The sequence below is a fragment of the Dermochelys coriacea genome, chromosome 2 (assembly GCF_009764565.3).
Source record: "Dermochelys coriacea isolate rDerCor1 chromosome 2, rDerCor1.pri.v4, whole genome shotgun sequence".
Lineage (NCBI taxonomy): Eukaryota > Metazoa > Chordata > Testudines > Dermochelyidae > Dermochelys > Dermochelys coriacea.
Window position 1 is genome coordinate 141,412,535 of NC_050069.1, and position 20,158 is coordinate 141,432,692.

General features: G+C 38.0%; 1 protein-coding gene across 8 annotated transcripts in view; it reads left to right on the forward strand.

Annotated features, from left to right (window-relative positions):
* Positions 1 to 20,158, forward strand: part of CTNND2 (catenin delta 2) — a 1,224,220-nt gene that overhangs the window by 412,812 nt on the left and 791,250 nt on the right. The window contains exon 1 of one of the 8 annotated variants that reach the window (XM_043508464.1): positions 8,675 to 8,832. The exons of 4 other annotated variants lie outside the window; for them this stretch is intronic. In XM_043508464.1, the coding sequence (XP_043364399.1) occupies positions 8,830 to 8,832 (3 nt within the window). In that variant the 5' untranslated portion in view covers positions 8,675 to 8,829. Of the gene's footprint in view, positions 1 to 8,674; positions 8,833 to 8,880; positions 9,043 to 9,133; positions 9,484 to 20,158 lie in introns of those variants that run through there. 3 more of the 8 variants (XM_043508461.1, XM_038392623.2, XM_043508463.1) reach the window with 3 other exon arrangements.

Here is a 20,158-nt window from a genome sequence, read left to right on the forward strand (position 1 = left end):
GGTGCAAAGTGTCCAAAGCAAGGGGAGAAAATCTGGCCCTGATCCCACTCCACTGAATGATGACCCTTGGCCAAATGAAGGGCTCTTGAATAAGATGTTCAGAAAACCATCCAGTATGACACTGAGTATGGAATTGTATTGCAAGTACAAAATTTCCTGAAATTATTGTGAGTCAACATCTGAGCAAAATGCAGAAGTCCCAGAAGAGACAGCATAATAACTGTGCTAAGAAATGGGCTACCAGTTCAGTCAGAAAGCTCTTCTAATAAAAAAAATAATTCCCAAAACACTTGCATAGCAGAAGCGGTGGCAGAGGGGAAGTAAACAGATCTGCAGCCCCTCCTCCATTCTCTCACATAAGATCACTAAGGGTCAGCAAAGTGAGAGCTCAAAACTGGGAGGAAAAGTGGGTGTTGCTAAGCAAGAGTTAACAAACTAGGGGTGGGCATAAACTGGCAAGGGAACATAGAGTAAAGCAGTGAAAATATGAAAGGGATGGGACCCAAGAATCACAAGAAAGTCAAGGTCTGGGTCAAAACTGTAACCCTGAATTAACGCTTTGCAATGCAGGATAAAAATGAAAATTACTAACCTTCACTTCTGGGGTAGTATGATAGTGCAGTGGCTGGAAATTAGTGAGCAGTTTACTTACCAAGCAAAGATTACACTTTATATGTTATAGAGAGGTTTCAGCTGCCGTGCATTCAGCAGGATTGTCACACCTTGCAAACTCCTAATTCACTCATCTGTAGCATGTCTTCCTGTTTCATCATACCAACAGCTTGCCATTTTCACTGTGATATGCCCCTTCTGGTCACTTCTGTTGGTCCGACAACTGCTGTATGGTACTCTGGAGAACTCACCTCCTGTCAATCACTGGCAAGATGTGTTGCCTCTGGAGTACCAGTTCTGAAAGTGAAGTTGGCTGGAGGCAGTAAGGGGAAATCTAGAGTGCATTGTAAATGAACAGATTAGTATATCTATCTGTATCTCAAAGCAAAATTGTCATGATTTGTTTCATATAAAACACATTTCAAACGATAAAAGGAGGCACACAAGGCAATTGGAATCTCTCCTCTGTTTTTTCCACCAAATGCATCCGATGAAGTGAGCTGTAGCTCACGAAAGCTTATGCTTTAATAAATTTGTTAGTCTCTAAGGTGCCACAAGTACTCCTTTTCTTTTTGCGAATACAGACTAACACGGCTGCTACTCTGAAAGGCAATTGGAAGAAAGTGCTTGGCTATCACAGGATAAACACAGGATAGGTTTTGGAAAAAAGGATTCTGAGGGGCGAGGTGATGTATGACAACAGAGAGTGCATTTTTTCTTCTTTAGACCTCACATGTCCTAGCACTTGTCACTGGTTGTGAAAGGTTGTACATAGGTTAAGAGTAAGAATAAAGTAGAAATCACCAAGTAATACAGCTGGTTAAAAATCTGCCAAATGATCAATACATGTTTGAAAATTTTGTTAACATTTTCTGACCAACTCTACCAAATAGATTTCTTGGTCTGATAACTGAGACAAAACTACAGTTACTCACTATATATAATTCCCTGCTAGTAACTAGTAATCAACGAGGAACTAGTAACTAGTTAACTAGATAACTAGTAATCAAACTAGTTAGCATTTATACATGGGAATTTCAAAATCATTCAGTCTTGGTCTCACTCCACACCCACTGAAGTGAGAGAGAGTTTTACTATTGTCTTCAATAGCAGCAGAGTGAGAGACCAGTGCTGAGCATTTTTGAAAATCTCAGTCTAATGTTTTTATTATACATATCCACTCTTTTAGTTTATGCTCAAGAACCCTGAGCCATGGCAGGTACTTCCCACCATACAACCTGTCAAGGATGTTCTTATTTTTATTTTAAAACGTTCAGATATTATTTATAAAGCTAACTAGAACTGGGGAGTGTTTGAAGAGTGTATTGACAGCCCTTTTAGCAGCCAGAAGTTGTTATGAGATTCAGACTGCTTAATTTATATGCTTTTCCTTATTACTGTTGTTTAAGTGATTAAACCCAAAGACAGTGACATACAAAGTTCACTGAAAGAAAAGCCACATATGACTCTTCAGACATTGAAAAACATCTTTCTTTGTTATCAGGAAACTAAATTCCCTATTTATAGGATTTCAACTGAACTGAGTTTGTCCTGGATGCGAAATTATTGAAAGATATATAGAGAGCTTATAGAATGGATTTGCACAGTGTTAAACATAAAAGTAAATTTGGGTAAATATAAGAGAATGGAAATTGTGACAAGGGCTTGAGCTGATACAATACACCTGATTTTATATTGCAGTTGTGTTGATGGTGGGTTTATGTAAGTTGTGGGGGAGGGGACATTAGGTCCAAGGAAATGGAGAGAAGCAATGGAAAAGCAGGATTATTTTGGAAACATTTTTGTGTCTGCCTCTGCACAAACTGCAGAGCAGGGGCACAGCTATAAGTGCCCAGAAAGGGGTACTAGTAGTTACTAAGCTGGCTCAGTAGCTCCTTGAAGCCAGTATGGAAGCCACCATCAAAGTACTTAAGGAAGTGCTGAACTGTAAGCATGTGAGTATTCTCATCTCTGTTCACCACATGAATTCATCATGTGCTTAAGTTCCATTGACTGACCAGACAAGCTGAAGAGAACAAGTCACTCATTAGCACTGGACTCAGTGCTGCTAACTCAAAGGATTTACAGACCAGACATTTCTGTTTACTGAAAAGGCTGAAGTCATTGATCAGTACACACAAGTAAAGGAGACAGACACAGGCATGGATTTTAAGTGACAGGCTACAGATTATTAAAATTTAACATTGGAGTGGGGTGCTGTCTGCCCATCTCTCCATATCAGATATATTTGGGTCCACTGCAGGTTTACATTGCTTCTATCATATAGCCCATAACTCAGGGTAGACTCTCCATTGCCTACTCTAGGATTCAGTTTGCTCAGCTCAATCCTCTCACCTTCTCCTCCAATGGGGACAGAAGGTACCAAAGAGGGATCCTGGTCTACAAGGACTTCAGGTCTCCTTCTTTTTCGCATTGACCTGAGGTCCATCAACAAAATCCCATGTCTCTTGTTTTCTCGTCACTGACTGTTTGGCCTTTTATCTGCCATGGACACTGGCTGCAAGTTGAGACAAACTAATATTCATAAATTCCTAACACTAATCCCTTAAATCCTATAACTGTTTAACTTAACTGTGCCTTCCTCACAGCACCATAGAGGCCGCCCCCCCAAAAAAAACCCCAACAAAACACTAGGCCACAGACAATTTGTCCTGATGGCAAAAAAATTCCTTCCTGAGCCTTAAACAAGTAATCAGTCTGAGCCCAGTCACAGCAATCTAAAAACACAGTTCCTATACTAAACTATAGAAAGGGAGAGTGTTCAAGTAAAAATGTGGCAAGAGGCCTGAGAAACTCCACCCCAGGGTTTAAATAAATGACTGTGGGAAATAAGAGCTAATTGGCTCACATCTGTCTGGCCAGCCAATGGGCAGCAAATGCCTGGGGGAGGATGGGCCTATCTCTATATAAACTCCCCCTTTTATCCTAAAGCTGTCTGGCATCTTGCAGATCCAGTCAGGTTTCCCATCCATTAAATTGGAGGATGGCATTGGATATGGATTTTGACACATGACATTTTTTATTCAAATTCTGAAAAAAAGAAAGTAAAAAACACACTGCCTGGGGAAAGTGTGTGTGTTTCTGTCATGCTAAAACAAAAGACTTTGAATGTTAAACTGAAAACCCAAAATTGAGATCCAGATGTAAGAAAAAAAGTCACTATGTAAACAGTCGGTACAGGAAGAATACACTGAAGATGATAATAGTTATCTAATACCTGTTGTATGTATGTATTATTCAGGGTTTAAAATAGCTTGGCCCTGCATTTCATAGATTCCAAGGCCAGAAAGGACCATTGTGAGTATCCATCCTGACCTCCTGTATAGCACAGGCCAAAGAACTGTGTATAATGCTTTTTGAGTCTCCCTGAAAAGATGAAAATCTGGGCTGTGGTTCAGTAAAGAATTAAACTGAAGCACTGGAAGGAGAGTAATTGTACATAATTAGTCCTGATATTCCTTGTTACACCTGCACTCTGCACTCCCTTCTCAACTAAAACTTGCATTTAACTGGAGTTTTGTTTGAATGAGAAGTACAGGGAAGCCAAAATTCAAAGTATGTTACAAAGCACACTCCCACCTCCTCCTGTTTATTTTCTTATAGCTTACCTTCCTCAACATGAAACAGGTCCCAGTTCAGCAAAGCACTTAAACATGAGTTCAACTTTAAGTGCTTAAGTACCTCTTTGTATTAGAGCAACAGAACATACCTCAACACTAAAACATTTGGGAAAAAACAGAGTTTCCTACTTTTTTCATTCATTAACAATTTAGTTTGGAACAGTCTTGCCTAACTTCCACTAAATAGCTACAGATAGCACTTGTTATGACTTTCAAAATATTTAACTGAAAAAGGTTCAAGATTATGTAACAAACAAAATATTTTAATACAATCATATGAGTCCTTATTTTATGTGATTTTGCATTTATCTCACTAACTGGAGTCATATTGTTCATTTGTATTCAATAAACACATTAAATTTAAATTTCTCAGTTAATATACTTTTACATGTGGGGACTATATACATGTCATAAATTTTGGACACAGCTGTAATATACATAATAAATACAGTTCCTGTGTTTTTATGTATTGATATAGAACCTTCCTGAGACAAAGGCACCTATTAGTGTATTGAAATACTAACTGGAGGATCAGTCACAACATCTCAGTGAAATAAGTACTTTGAGTAATGTGTACTTAATTACCCTTTGGAGACATTATTTCATGTGGAGTAGATTTTGCTCATTAGACTGCCATTCATGGCCTTTTATTTATCAGAAATAATAATCTTCAGTACCTCCTAACCAGGAAAGGAAAATAAAGGTAAAATCTGCTATTGTTTTCTTTGAAACAAGCCAATGGCTTGGCAAAGCTATAGGGAAACTAGTAAATATATAACTTAATTCATAAAAGAAAAAAATCTTATAATGCACTCATCCCCTCCCCAGTGTCCTGAAACAGACACTGAAATCTTAAAACTTCTATTACTAATTGTATTTTCATTGAGATCGTTTTGCTGAGACAATACATTGATTGTGGCCTTTTTGTATCACTGGCACTGCTCATAGCAGATACACAAAAGCAGTTTTTTATACTAAAATCAGCTGACATTCCAAAAGTGCTTGTGTGGGTTCTTTTTTTTTGCTTCCGGCTTTCTCTCTTCCCCCATTAGGTGATCATTATTACTGCACTTTACCTCTGCCATAGGGAGTATGGATGAATGAAGTCTGGAGATTAAAAGCTGAGTCAGCCCATTCTATTCAGACACTGAAATCTCACTCCCTCCTTATGACATGCACACAGTGTATCCTGTAAAAGCTAGCAAAACTGTCCTCTAGCTTCACTATGACATTTAGAGAGCAACCTGCTATAATTTCTGTTTAAAATGTTATAATTTCCAATCACTAATGATAAACAGAAGTATAGGATGTTAGATCTTTGGTCATTGCTCTTCAAAAAAGGGAGAACTGTACTTTGGTATGCATAAAGTCTTGGTTTGTTTTGGTACGGATTGAATATAAAATTTGTTTTTTTTAATGTACTAAAAAGTAACAAAAGGTCAGTATTCTTTTCAGTATTACTTTAGTCATTTAATGTTAATTGAGAGCCAGCTCTTATTAGTGCAGACTAATGTTAATTCCTCTCCAGTGCATAAACACATTAATTTGTGAATTAAAATGGATATAATATTTTTTTTATTTTGATTTATAAAACAAATAAGAGAAGTGCCCATCCCTAGCTCTCACAAGAATGATAAAATCATATTCAAATACATACATCTATTTGGGACAGATCTATAAAGTCAATGGATCTGCACTGATTTAAACCAGCTAAAGAGCTGGCCCACTTTAAGGCTAAATTTACATGGTGAGACAGGGGTGTGATTCCCAATTTGTGCAGACATACTCATGTTAGCTCTCATTAAACTAGCATATTAAAAATAGCGTAGCCACAATAGCATGGGCAGTGGGAAGAGAGGCATGGGCTAGCCACCTGTAATCTTTTGTTACTTTTATGGTGAAATGTTCCCAATGAATATTAAGTTGTTAAAGATAAAGGTGCAATAAAATCCAAATTAGTTTTCAGGTTCGAGCTTCTCGGTCAGTTACAGAAAATTTATTTAGTAGAGGATCACTAGATAACACGTTGAATAATAAAACCAAACGTTATTCAAAAGAAAAATGAGCAGTTAAGGAAACAGGCATCCAGTTACTGCTTACACAATACTACAATTATACTTATCCTCAAAGATAAAATATGGGCAATCAGTCTACTGACAACAGAGTGAAGTGCAGCCTTATAATCTTGGAACCTAACATATCCTTTTGATATTAATTGGATCTCCCCCAGTTTTAACAAAACTACTCCTTTTATAATCTATTATAATACTAATTAATCTTGAACCTACCATAATCACATTTCAGACACCGTATTGGTTCTTCACATTGCACATTACTGAGCTTAACATCTATACTAATGTCCTTCCCATACTATCAATATAGATAGCATTTTAATAAAACATTCACAATTCTTAAAAACACTAATTAAAAAAACAGTTATAACCGAAGGATAGCCACAGTATAACCTTGGGTCATGTACTTGCTCACTTAAATTTTCCCATTTTACTGTCTCCAGTTTATGTCAAACTTTTCTCACGATAGCAACCTTGTTCCCCATATTCCTCTACACTTACGCCAAAGTAGGCCAGAACCTGATTTCTCCTTTATATAGGCTAGGACACCCCAAGTACAAACCCACCTGAACGTCGTGCATCCATGCTTGGCATGGCTAACCCATGCCACTCACTCACTGCTTGCCACTCCAGGTGCTACCACAGTTACACTACAAATATTAACACACTAACTCGATGAGATCCGGTGTGAGTACACAAGGTGGGAATCACATCCCCAGCTCTGTAGTGCAGAGATACCCTACATGTGTGTATGTGTAATGTCTGTATCCAGGGCTGACTCCAGTGTTTTTGCTGTCCCAAGCAGCAAAAAAAAAAACAAAAACCTTGCTGCCGAATGGGGAGGCGGAATCCTGCCTGCCGAACATGGAGACAGAGTGATGTTGCGATCGCCGAATTGCCGCCGCTGCCGAGGGCTGATTGCCACCCCCAGAGCCCAACGTCCTGCCGCCCCTTTACATTTGCCGCCCCAGGCCCCTGCTTGGTTCGCTGGTGCCTGGAGCCGGCCCTGTCTGTATCTATTTATCTCCCTCATTGTCTGGGGAGGGAAGGGGAGAGAGACAAAGATTTCCCAAAAAGCATTTTGTATACATTAAAAAAGTAGCCAAAAAGTATTTTTTCTCTGAATATTCAGATTATCTATTTGTTAATTAATTAGGATTTGCAGAATCAATCCTTTATTTATGCAAACATTATTATTTACATATTACTCATTGATTTTATTGGAATTACATGTGTAACTAAAGGTTTTCAGCACAGAAAAATACAGTAAGTCAGCTATTTACAGGAATATCCATAGCTAGAATGATTTGATATGACGTTATCTTCCACCATTGATATTATATTTTTCTTATTGCGGAACCAAAAACATTGTTGAACCCAACAAACATCAATGCACATAAGTAATTTCATTGAGTTAATAGAACTACTCACATGCATAAAGTTACTTGGGTACATAAACGTTTGCAATGTTGGGACCCTGGAGTTTTAAATACAGAAGGAAAGAAGGCCTTAACCCTTAATCTGCTTTTATCTCTTACACTCACTTTTTACATTTCCCTCTATCTAAGTTTGTCAGATCAAAAATTATAAAAGTTTTTATTTTAAACAGTCTATTAAAGTCATACAGTAAAACTAGATATTAAGGTAAAAAGGGAAATGATAATAAATTCACAAAAAGACTTGTTTGACTTGTGATAGCATAGAAATGTGTTTTATTATGCATTTTCATTTTCTGTTAACTTCCACTATAATGTGAATGTAAATCAAATATATAGCCCTTCTCATAGCTGCAAAAAGCAAAATAAAAATACATAAATGTTAAATTAGATTTCTATACTGCAAACACAGTTGAAAAATTACCATTGGGAAATGGGTACAGGCCAGTAGTTTAATAACGTGGCATCTGCTTTGCACTTTCGCCAATACTGCTTTTTCTAAAATGTTTTTCAATGTCTAGTCACATATTTAGGAAGAATTTAATGAAATAAAAGCAGAAAATGCTGTATTTAAACAGTCAAAATTGATTTTGTTGGCACATTATGGATCTTTGATATAAAAGTAGAAAGGTTTTTAAATGTAAACTCTACAGGATTTAAAATGCACTTGCTGTCTTTGAAATATAGCACAACAAAGCTGAAAGACAGGTTGAATTTATTTAACAACACTGTGGGATATTTATGTTGCGATACAAATAGCTTAAGGGCCAGATACAAATTAAAGGAAAAAGGAAGAGAGATTGGAAAACTGTAGAATATGCCAGCTAGGCTAGTAGGAGGGTCCTTTTGTGATGAAATGTTGCATAAATAATGCCAATGGGGGTCTAAATTCACTGTTGCCATGGAGACCTTTGTGCCTGACTGAACTCTATTCTTTTCTGTTTTAAGACTGCAACCACTGGGCTTGTGGTAGCTCTCAACATCATTTTCTGTTTCTTTTTACTGTAAATGCTAGAATGATGAAACCAAAAGAAGGCAGTGCTGTTTTTGGTTTTCTGAGTGTTCAGGATGGTCAACAGCATTCTCCATTTAAAATCTTTTAAGTTTCTTTTTTAAGTAATAAAGCAGGGGGGAGGGGAAATTGACTAGATCTGCCTGAACTACTGCTTTGGAAAGGAGGGAAAACTCTCCCTCTTCAGCTTTGTTGATTAGTCTTGTTTGCCTAGACTGCTTTTTTTGGAAGTGATTAAGGAGAGTTAATTTACGAAGTGTACAACAAAGGTAAAAAGTTAAAGCTAAATCCGTTCTTTTGTAAAATTGTGATTAAAGTTTAGAAAACTATTTTCCTGAAACTTAGATTGCTAGAATGTGTTTTGAACAAAACTACAAGTTTTGCTAAAGGACAATACAGTGTGCAGGAGAACAGACTAGATGATCGTGATGGTCCCTTCGGGCCTTAAAATCTATGAGACAATTGTGAATAGCTTTAATCTAGTTATATAATCTTTTTGTCATTCACTACAAAACAATGTTTGAAAATCGTAATAATTCAAGAATGTTTGTCAAGAATGAATAATGCTTCTATCTAGCTAAGTCCATCACAGTTGGAATACTGTTTAAGTAGCTGGTGATTACCTCATAGTTTTTTCAACGACTTACAGTAATTTTAGAAATAAAAATAGAAAAAAGGAACCCTGAACATTTTACATTGGATAAAGACAAGTAAGTAATGTTACTTTTTAGTAAAGGTGTCTTAGTTCCTAGAATATTTTCTTGTCCTAATTCAAACAATAACAGTGTTTTTGATGTTTGTGGGTTTGTTTGTTTCAATCAGTCTAAACCTATGTCCTAAGGAAAGCAATAACTCCACAGAGAGATCAGAAAAATTAACTGAATGATCTTTGCAGTGCAAAATGTCTTTTCATAATTGGATATTTTGAGCTACGCACCTGTTGCTTTGCACTTTTACCCTGGAAAACCTTATTTCTCTGTGAATGAATGCTTTGTAGTGTATCATTGTAATTTATATGTTTCCCTGATTCTAAATTATACAGATGAGAATGACATGTGAACTTTATATAATTAAACAAAGCCTGTAAGCTATTAGCTTTGCAGGTACATTTTTACTCAAATGATTTAACTGATTTGAAATCACTTATAGAAGATTAGTGACAATAATGCATGATTATGACCTCATGGATTTCTCTGCTACTGGCAGAAGTCATCGGGAAATATGAGTGACTGTTCAGCAAATTAAGTAAATGAATTGATCCCAGCAGCTCAGTATGTCTAAAAATCGTTCCAGCCTTTCAAGTTTTATTCTGAAACTGATTGCTGTACTTTTTTGAAGGTAACATGTTAATGGCATATCATTGATGGATGAATTCAAACGAAATTTCTAAAAAGTAATTAGAATAAACATGATAAACTGTCTAAAGTTAGGGTGATTTATGTAGCAAAAAGATAAGGTACAGTTTGATGTGTCTTGCAGTGAATTGCTGTCAAATTACTTCTGACTGAATACAGTGCAGGATTGTTTTACCACAGAATTAATAGTATTTACAAGTAGAATGTCTTTGTCAGATTACATTAATAAGTGTATACTCTACAACAATGTCTACAGCAAATAAAACATATAGTCTTTAAGGGCATCATCTTTTGATATAAAAATAACTGTTAAATTTATGGTTATTTGTTGGCTAAACTCAAAGACAAATTATTTCCTAGATCAGTATAGCTTAGTTGCTTTAATCCTTTGCTAAGTGTTTTTAAAAATATATTCCAGAGAATGTGGTATGAAAGATACCTTAATTCAGATTTTCTAGTTCTTAAAAGTACATAAAGTTGTATTAATTGTATGATTGGAAAATCTTTTTATCTGAGAAGAGCTTAACTGTCATAATTAAATGCTTTACTGGGTCCCGTGTTTTAAAAGCATTACCCCGGTCAATCCAAACCTTGCTAAAATATTCTTTTAGATCTACTAATCAGTTTTATTGTACCCACAAAGAAGACATTAGCCTAATTTGAATGAGAACAGTTAACTCCTTATATGATATACATCGGTTATCAATCATTTGCTGAGTGTATACTTTCGATTATATGTTGCAGAATGTAAATTTGTAATATATTTAAAATATGCCTGTCACCAAGGATTATTTCATTCAATTAATAAATGAAGCATAATTTATTAATGGTGGTTTCTGAAATGAAAGTCACAAATTCTAATTAAAAAAACATTTGTTAGTTTTCTGAAAAACAATAGGCAGTTTTGGGGAAGACTTGTGAAATACACTATGATAAAACAAAACATGAAGTGATTTCAATAGTTAAACTTGTTTTACATTTCTGATTTAGTGACTCAAGAGAGAAAAAAATTGTTCAATGAAGTAAGGTCACTCATGTGGTCCTGTGTCAGAGGCTGTGTGTGCAATGCTAATGAAATGGAAAATAAATACTTCAAGAGGCTGAAAGTTGCTGATATGTTTTAAATGCATTGATGAATAGAGGTGCTTCATAGTTCTTTGCATGCATATGTGTATTTATTCAAGCAGCTACACACGGTAGACTTAATGGGCCAAATTTATTCCTTGTGTTACTTCACTGATTTCCAGGGAGTTGCACCAGGTATGAATTCAGATCTGTATATGTGTACACAGGGAATGTATTATGGGACAAAACAAAATTTTGTGTTGAATTTATTGAAGGAAGTGTGAAGGTTTTGATAACTGGGGCCTTTGGCAGCTGGGAAGATATGCAAAGTCTTTTGCAATTGGGGAATAAGCATATTAATTGGGTGCTTCTGCTAAAATGATCAGCAGAGAAATAGATAACTTTGTAACCTAATAGCAATTTAAATGTTAACAGCCCTTTCAGAGGTATCAGGTAGTTTGGGCTATTGTTTCTTGTTCTCTCTGACTCTGGCAGATATCACTGCATTCGCTTGGCTTGCATTTGGAAGGTTTTCTTTGGAGTTATGAGGGCCAGAAACTTTTGTTTAAATGAAAGCTTAGATTCTGATATACAGTTCTGGAGCAAGCAGTGGGTTCTGTGGGAAATGTTTTGTTTGTGGAATCAAGAAATGCATATTGATTACAACCCTCCTTGTCAGACCACACAAGTATTGCATAAGGGCAGTTGCAATCTGGGGTTGGAGTAAATACTAGATGCAGAATTTCTGGGGTATGTGGTTTCTGTCTAGGACATGGAGTATGTCTGCTTTGGCATTTGCACACTGCTGTTTCAGCTCCAGTACACACCCATATCTTGTTCAACAGGCAGCAGCAATAGCTGAGATGAGCAAGTGGAACACAACACAGTCTAGCATGCAGAGTAGCTGTATTTTAACTGAATAGCCTGCTTGTACGGAGGGAGCAAGGAGTAGTTGTTAACAAACAATTTGAGGAATCAGGATGTGGGGATTATACCCCTTGTTCTGTATTTACTTACTTTGTGATCTAGAGTAACAACCTTTCTGTACCTCAACATACTCATTTGCAAATGGACATAATACTACAGACCTGCTTGGTTAAAGTAGCCCTTCTTTGTCCTCACATCTCCTGCCAGTGTCTTCTCATATTGATCTACCCCACTGACATCATTCTTGTGAAACTTCAGGCTTCTGGTCTCCTTGTACCTCCTGTAAAGTGATATTCCCCAGCTTCTGTTGTGTGCTAGAGCATATGAAAGTGCAAAGGAGATGGGGGTGGGAGTTGCTGGAGTTTATCACTAATTCAGCTGAGAAGAGAGAAAGGTTATGGGCTGCTCTTTTCTGACTTCACCCACTTACTTCCCTGGTTCTTCTCGCATGAACAGAGAGCAACAATACCCGAAGTCCCAAGGTGAAAACAATTCAATGTTTATTGGGGTGAACTTCCAGCAAGCATGATTCCAGTTTCCTTCCTTAGTGTCCCCCTTCCCAGCTCTGACACCACAGAGCCTTACACCTGTGTCCCTGTTCCCATTCCTGCCCTTAGCCAAATATGATTCCAATTTTCACACTCCCATTCCCTGTTCCCATTCCCCCCCACACACACACACACACACCCACTTCCTGATTCACTGCAGACTCCTGAGAGGGCCACGCATCAAGGTGGAAGGTGTTGATATTCCATTTGTCCCACTGCCCCTTGTGTAGTATAGTGCCCTGCACCTTCTCTCGTACGGGCATACCACACCTATTCCAATTAGTATTCCAGACCTCCCATTATAGTGGGCCCGAGAAGGTTGGGTCCAGGTTGTCTCGTACACTGTAGGGTTTGGAGAGCTTACTACATTACTTATAGTTTATCTCCATATGCAATGTAACACAAGTACTGTTAACAATACAAAATCCACAGCAACACTGAGTCCTGACCACTGCAATATGGTCCAACATCCGAGACACCCCCAAAAACTCCTCCTTCGACAGGGTCACGATCTTATGTGTCCAGTTGCTGGCAGTTGCAACAAGCTGCCCCTGCAGGTTTTGCTTGCTTTTGTCCATATCATAAGTCCACTGAATGTTCACAGAGAAATGGGATATTGTCCAAACCAGCTTGACCACTTGGTATGGAATCAGGCAGTATGCCCTGGTTTGATTATTCACAGCAATAAGATTCACAGATCCATTTGTGCACCAAAGTCCAGATAGCAGCATGTAGATGTGTGTAGTTTGGTTATGGGCTGGTGTAATTGTGCCCGCAGTAATATATACATTCCCAGCAAAACACCTTATACACAGTACACCCAATTGTCCACCCCTTGCATAGGCCACTGATTCTGCTCCTCCATAGTCATAGGAGAAGGGCACATCCAAACATCTTCTGTTGATTTACACTATTTTACAAACCCCTCCATTGATTCCCAGTGAGCTCCTCCCCTTCTCATTATTTCCATAGGGCTTGTGGGACCACCTTAGTTGCCATTCCATTTCCAGGTACCACGGTAGCTATTACACAGGTGCTGGCCTCCTAGTTGAGCATTTTGCATTCCCATACACATCTCACCGCCAGGGTCAGTCTTTTGAAGCCATCCTCCACCCATATCATGAGATTTTCTGTTCATTAAACAGCAACAAGACAAACAACACAGACAAACAACACAAAACATAGATCCATGATATTCTGAGTTATTCTTCCGCTGGTGCCAGCTTGCTTGTAGAGTGTCTGAAAAACAAAAGAAACAATTTCCACCCCCCTGATGGGGACAGACTATTGCTTAATAATAATACCACTTTCTTTTACAAATTTCCTTGCTAAATGCAGGAAAAACAGAAGAATTACCTCCAGGCTGTCCTTATTTTGTTCTATAGTCAGGCTAGTGAATTACCCCACCCACTGGTCAGTTATGAAATTCATGAGGTGGTGTATCTCAGTTTCCCCTCTTGTACTACAGACCATGTTTGCAATAGTTTCTCTGCTGTACCAAGCTTTAAGTTTATTCTCAGGTAATAGCTAAGACACAGCTTCAGATTTTAGCACTGTACACATCCTGGGAAAATGCACATTCCTTCCATATAGTTTAACCTCCAAAACATTATATTAGCCATATTAATTTTACACAAGGTGTAACTCCCCCATGTCCACAGAGTTTTCATGCACACCCACCAAAGCAACAATCTGATCCCCCAGAGCCACCCCAAGGCTCAGTGTTCCCATCATTCCTCCCCTTTTCCTTTTCTTTTACCTGTGCGCACACACAAATTTCTCTTTTGCCTAACATTCCTTGCACTGTGATTACTCTTTTACACAACTGTACCCCGATTACACTTCCATCTTGTACAACTAGACACAATCAGGGGCAGCCAAGTTAAGTTCCAATAGAAGCCCCAGCCCTACATTCATGGCCCAACATGCAATTTCTCCACACAGCTGTGGTCTTGGGTCAGAAAGTTTTCTCACCCTGTGATAAGGAGAATGCTCTGACAAAAGGATACCTGTTGTCACTTTTTTTGTAGAAGTCATGGCAAAAGAGAGTTTTGAGGAGGGATTTGAAGGTGTATAATGAGGTAGCTTTGTGAATGTTTCTGGGGAGTATCTCCCAAGCATGAGGGCAGCATGAAAGAAAGCACAAAGGTGCTTGTTTGAAAATGTTACACATGGGTGATGGATATCAGAATGATTCTGTTGTTTTTTAGTAATATCTGCAAAACAACATAAAAATGCATATAAACAACATAAACATGAAGAGATTACATTACATACTGCTCTTTTTGTCATTACTTTTTATGCTTCGCCTTACTAATAGCCTCAATCCAGCATGAACCCTCCATGCCCTTCATCTTCCAGGCTATATGAGCGGCTGAAGGCATCATATGTTGGCCCTATGGCAAACTGATAACAGAAAAGTCTGCCCGCTGCAAGTGATTTAAAAACAAACAAAGCCTCTAAAACTCTATCTCTATTAGAGATAGTGAAGTATTCTTAGATGGAGAGTTCTCTCAAGATTTTTGGCAAAATATTTCCCTTCCTTCATGACTACTTTGCTAAATAACTCCTAATTCTGCAGCTAGTGAGGTGGGGGAGTTATTTTAATTTTTTTATTATTATTATTTTTTGGCTCTTGCTAATGTGCATGGATTGGCTTTGGACGTCCCTTTGAAGGGGGAAAGTTACAGAACTGAACAACCAAAATTACCTGACGAAGGTGTATGTTTACATAACCTTGCTTCTCCATGATAGTCAGTGTTCTCATTGGGAGAAAATTGTCCTCTATGTGGCGCGGTTGTAGCTGTGGAGTTTCCTTTTTTCCCCAGTGAGCACTGTCTAGCCATCCAAATGGCAATATTTTGTCTGCACTGTGTCTTTTATCTCTCTCTCTCTCTCTCTCTCTCTGACATTAAAAACCATCAACTGAGGAGAGCCTAGTAACCTTGGGCCATGATCCTTTAAAAATAATGTCCCACCTGACTGACATTCAGCCTGTCAGGGTTCCCTCCCCACTCTGAACTCTAGGGTACAGACATGGGGACCCACACGAAATACTCCCTAAGCTTGTTTCTTAGGTTAAAAGCTCCCCAGGCACAAATTCTCCTTTGTACCTTGGGTTTAAGTAACGCTGCCACCACAAAGTGTTTTAACAAAGAACTGGGGAAAAGGACCACTTGGAGTTCCTGTTCCCCCAGCATTCCCCCAAGACTTTACACTCCCTTTCCTGGGGAAGCTTGAGAATAATATCCTAACCAAAATTACAAAATTACAAAATGATCAAAGACCCAAACCCCTGGGTCTTAGAACAATGGAAAATCAGTCAGGTTCTTAAAAGAAGGATTTTATTTAAAATAAATTAAAAAAAGGTAAAAATCATCTCTGTAAAATCAGGATGGAAAATACTTTACAGGATATTGAGATTCAAAACACAGAGGATTCCCCTCTGGGCAAAACCTTAAAGTTACAGAAAACAAGAATAAACCTCCCACTTAGCACAGGGAAAATTCACAAGACAAACAAAAGATAAACTAATCCGCCTTGCCTGGCTTACCTATACTGGTTGCAGTATTGGAGACTTGGATTGGGATGGGTTGGAGAAGATGGATTTCTGTCTGGCCCCTCTCAGTCCCAAGAGAGAACCACCACACAAAACAAAGAGCACACACAAAACCTTCCCCCCTCCCAAGATTTGAAAGTATCTTCTTTCCCCATTGGTCCTGTTGGTCAAGTGCCAACCAGGCTATTTGAGCTTCTTAACCCCTTTCAGGTAAGGAGGCATTCTAGGCTACCCTTAGCTGTATGCTTATGACACAGCCGTATAGAGAAGAACTTGCCTTCCAAGTCCACCAACATTGCTCCCATGAGCTCAGTCCCCAGGCCATCAGGTGGGGAGGGCAAGACTGATAGAACTACTATGGAATTCCATGGCCACTAGAGAGAACTTGTGTCTGCTCAGCCAAAAGGGGTCTCTTGAGTGAGTTGGTTCTGATCTTGTTATTCTCTTTGTTTTCCAACTCAGTGTATGAGATGCAATAAAATCTAGGGACAGATTCTCAAATGGTGAAAATTGGTGTAGTTCTACTGAGTTCAATGGAGCTATACTAATTCGTGCCATTTGAGAATCTGATGAATAATTTCATCTTGATTTGTATTCTGGTTCATCCATAAATCCACAACTGCAGAAAGAGCCTATTTGAGCTCCAAGAATTCATAGGCTTTATTAGGCCTCTGCTGAAACAGGGATACTTCTTGTTGCTGCTCTGAAAGGAGACTGTTTTCATCCAAAACAAAATAATTCAACTGTTTTAAATCATTGCAGATTTTGAAAAAAATAAACCAAGTACTGCCATGTTCTACAGAGGACGTGAAACACTAGCTCAGTGGTTTGTGCATTGGCCTGCTAAACCCAGGGTTGTGAGTTCAATCCTTGAGGGGGCCAATTAGGGATCTGGGGAAAAATTGGGGATTGGTCCTGCTTTGAGCAGGGAGTTGGACTAGATGATCTCCTGAGGTCCCTTCCAACCCTGATATTCTATGACACTACCAGTTATAGCTACATATATTGCACTCAGAATCATTCAAGTCAGACTGATCTGATTAAAAGAAAAAAATTGTTTGCAGGTAAACTAGGCAAGCACTTGAGCTTTCATAAATAAATACTAAAACATTTAACTGATTCTATAACAACCTGGTCAAATTTGTTTCTTCTTAAACAGTCATGATATTTGACATCACATTGAAAAGATCTGTTAGAATATACTGTAGAGTGTTAGATGTTGGAGTTGACAAGTTGTCCCCCCACCTTCATTTTAACACACACAGAGACGCACAAAATTAATTGTTTCTACAATCATCTGATTGTTCTAGCACTAGATGAATAGGTTGTTCTCTAAATTATTCACTGAATAAACATATGAATGACATTTTAAAAAATATAGTGGTTTCATTTGAATATAATTGTTCATATAACGAAACTAATACCGCACATGATTATTTATTGAGTAACCTCTACATTAATCATACTTTCCCTCTTCATGAATTTCTTCTGCTTCAATTCATTTTAAGCCTTTATGCTCTGGTGCAGCAACATTGCTAATGTTAATCAGAATTAATAGAGCTACTGTGAGAGATGCTGTGTATTCACCAGTGAAATATTAAATGAAATGAAATTTTAGTTGCAGAGGTTGGGAGTTATCTACACCAAGAAGATAACGGAATACAGATTTCTCCTTCATATTCCCTCATAGGAGTTTAGTGCATGGTACTTCCTCATGTTTACGCTTACAGGCAAATCAGAACATCTCTCCAGTCTCCCATTTCCACATATATCTATATAATAGAATTCAAGATCCTATGGGAAGCAGGACATGAGAAAAGCAAAACAAGGACACTGGACTTCATAAAATCAGATTTCAAGTGATTCAGCAAAATAGTTGACAAGTTCCCATGGAAAGACCAGTTAGTAAGGCCCTACCAAATTCACGGTCCATTTTGGTTAATTTCATGGACATAGGATTTTAAAAATCATAAATTTCATGATTTCAGCTATTTAAATCTGAAATTTCACGATGTTGTAATTGTAGAGGTTCTGACCCAAAAAGAAGTTGTGGGGGCTTTTACTGTATTAATGGAATGTTGTCAGATTGGAGAGAGGTCTCGAGTGGGGTTCCACAGAGATTTGTTCTGGGTCTGGCATTGTTTAACATTATAATTAATTACCTTGATGTAGGACTAGAGAGCATACTGATCAAATTTGCAGATGACAGAAAGCTGGGGGGTTGCCAACACTTTGGAGAATAGAGCTAAAATTCAGAGGTATCTCGATAAATTGGAGAACTGGGCTATAGACAACAAAATGAAATTCAACAAAGATAAATGTAAGGTGTTACACTTAGGGAAGAAAAATCAAATGCACAAATACAGAATGGGGGAGTAACTGGGTTGGCAGCGGCACTGATGAGAAGGATCTGGGGGTTGTGGTGGATCTCAATACGAAACAGCAAGGTTATGCTGTTGCAAAGAAAGCAAATGCAATTTTAGGTTGCATTAACAGAGGCATTGCATGCAAGTCATGGGAGGTGATAGTACTGCTCTACTCGGCGCTGATTAGGCCACAGCTGAAATACTCTGTCCAGTTTTGGTCACTACTGTACAGAAAGGATGTGGAGAAACTGGAAAGGATCCAGAGGCAAGTGACAAAGATGATCAAAGGGATGGAATGCAAGCAAAGGTTGAAGGAACTGGGTATGTTTAGTTTGGAAAAGAGGAGGTTAAAGTGTGTGGGGCGGGAGGGGGTATGAGGGGGGGTGGTCTTCAAGTACTTTGAAAGGCTGCCGTAAAAGAGATGGAGAAAAAGTTGTTCTCTCTTGCCACAGAGGGCAGGACAAGAGACAATGGGTACAAACTACAGCATAGAAGGTTTAGATTAAATCTCAGAAAAAACTTCCTAACTGAAAGAAAAGTAGGACAATGGAACAGACTGTCTAGGGAAGTTGAGGAAGGTCCTTCAGCGGAGGTTTTCAAAGGCTGGATAGCCGTCTGTCTTGGATGGCTTAGACACAACAACAAATCCTGCATCTCGGCAGGGGTTTAGACTAGATGACGCTTGTAGTCCCTTCTAACCCTATTATTCTGTGATATATGTTTTATTGATGTGCTGAAAAAACATTACTTTTTCAGAAGCTATTTTAAAATTTTTGTTGCATGGTTGCAGTAATTCTTTTTATTTTTTATCTTTGTGTCTTCAACTTTGGAACAGCTGTACATGTTCCCTGTGTTATTATTTGACAAGATATAGATATTTCACCATAAATTATCGGTGTACTATTTTTAATATATCATCTTAAATTTGGTGTGTTGTCAGATAAGAATTTTCTCCTCATTTGTGTTCATATACATTCTTACACCATTCAAGCGCACATACTGGAAATAATTATGTTGAAACGAGCTCTGAGCTTAGATAGTAATTTTAACTTGAATGCTTATAAAAATGTTATGCTTATTTAACATTCACCTTGGCCTTCATTACACAACTTGCATGTCTTTGAAGAATGCCACTGTACAGAACAGCATTCCTAATAGGCAAATGTTTTTATTGTATATCTGAAATTGCTAAAAAAAATGTTATATGACAAACTATAATAAAATAATCTGTGCAGCACAAAATAAATTTCTTCTTTCTGGTATATATTGCCAGTAAAATCTGGTAAATGTCAATCCAAGAGATTCCAGTAAATTTGAGCTATATCAGTTAACATCCTGTACCCCCATGTTCATCACTTTTATATGGCTAAGAGATATTTTGTACACAGTATGCATTGTGAGGTATCATTTGAAAACTCATAATCTGCTGAACATCATTGTACTGTTATGCTGCCTGTAACAACACTACATGAGAAACTATGAGATTTTACTGTATAATATTACTAAAATGTTTTATGGTTCTGGGGAATGCCAACACGTCAGCGCCTCAAAAACATACAAAAGGA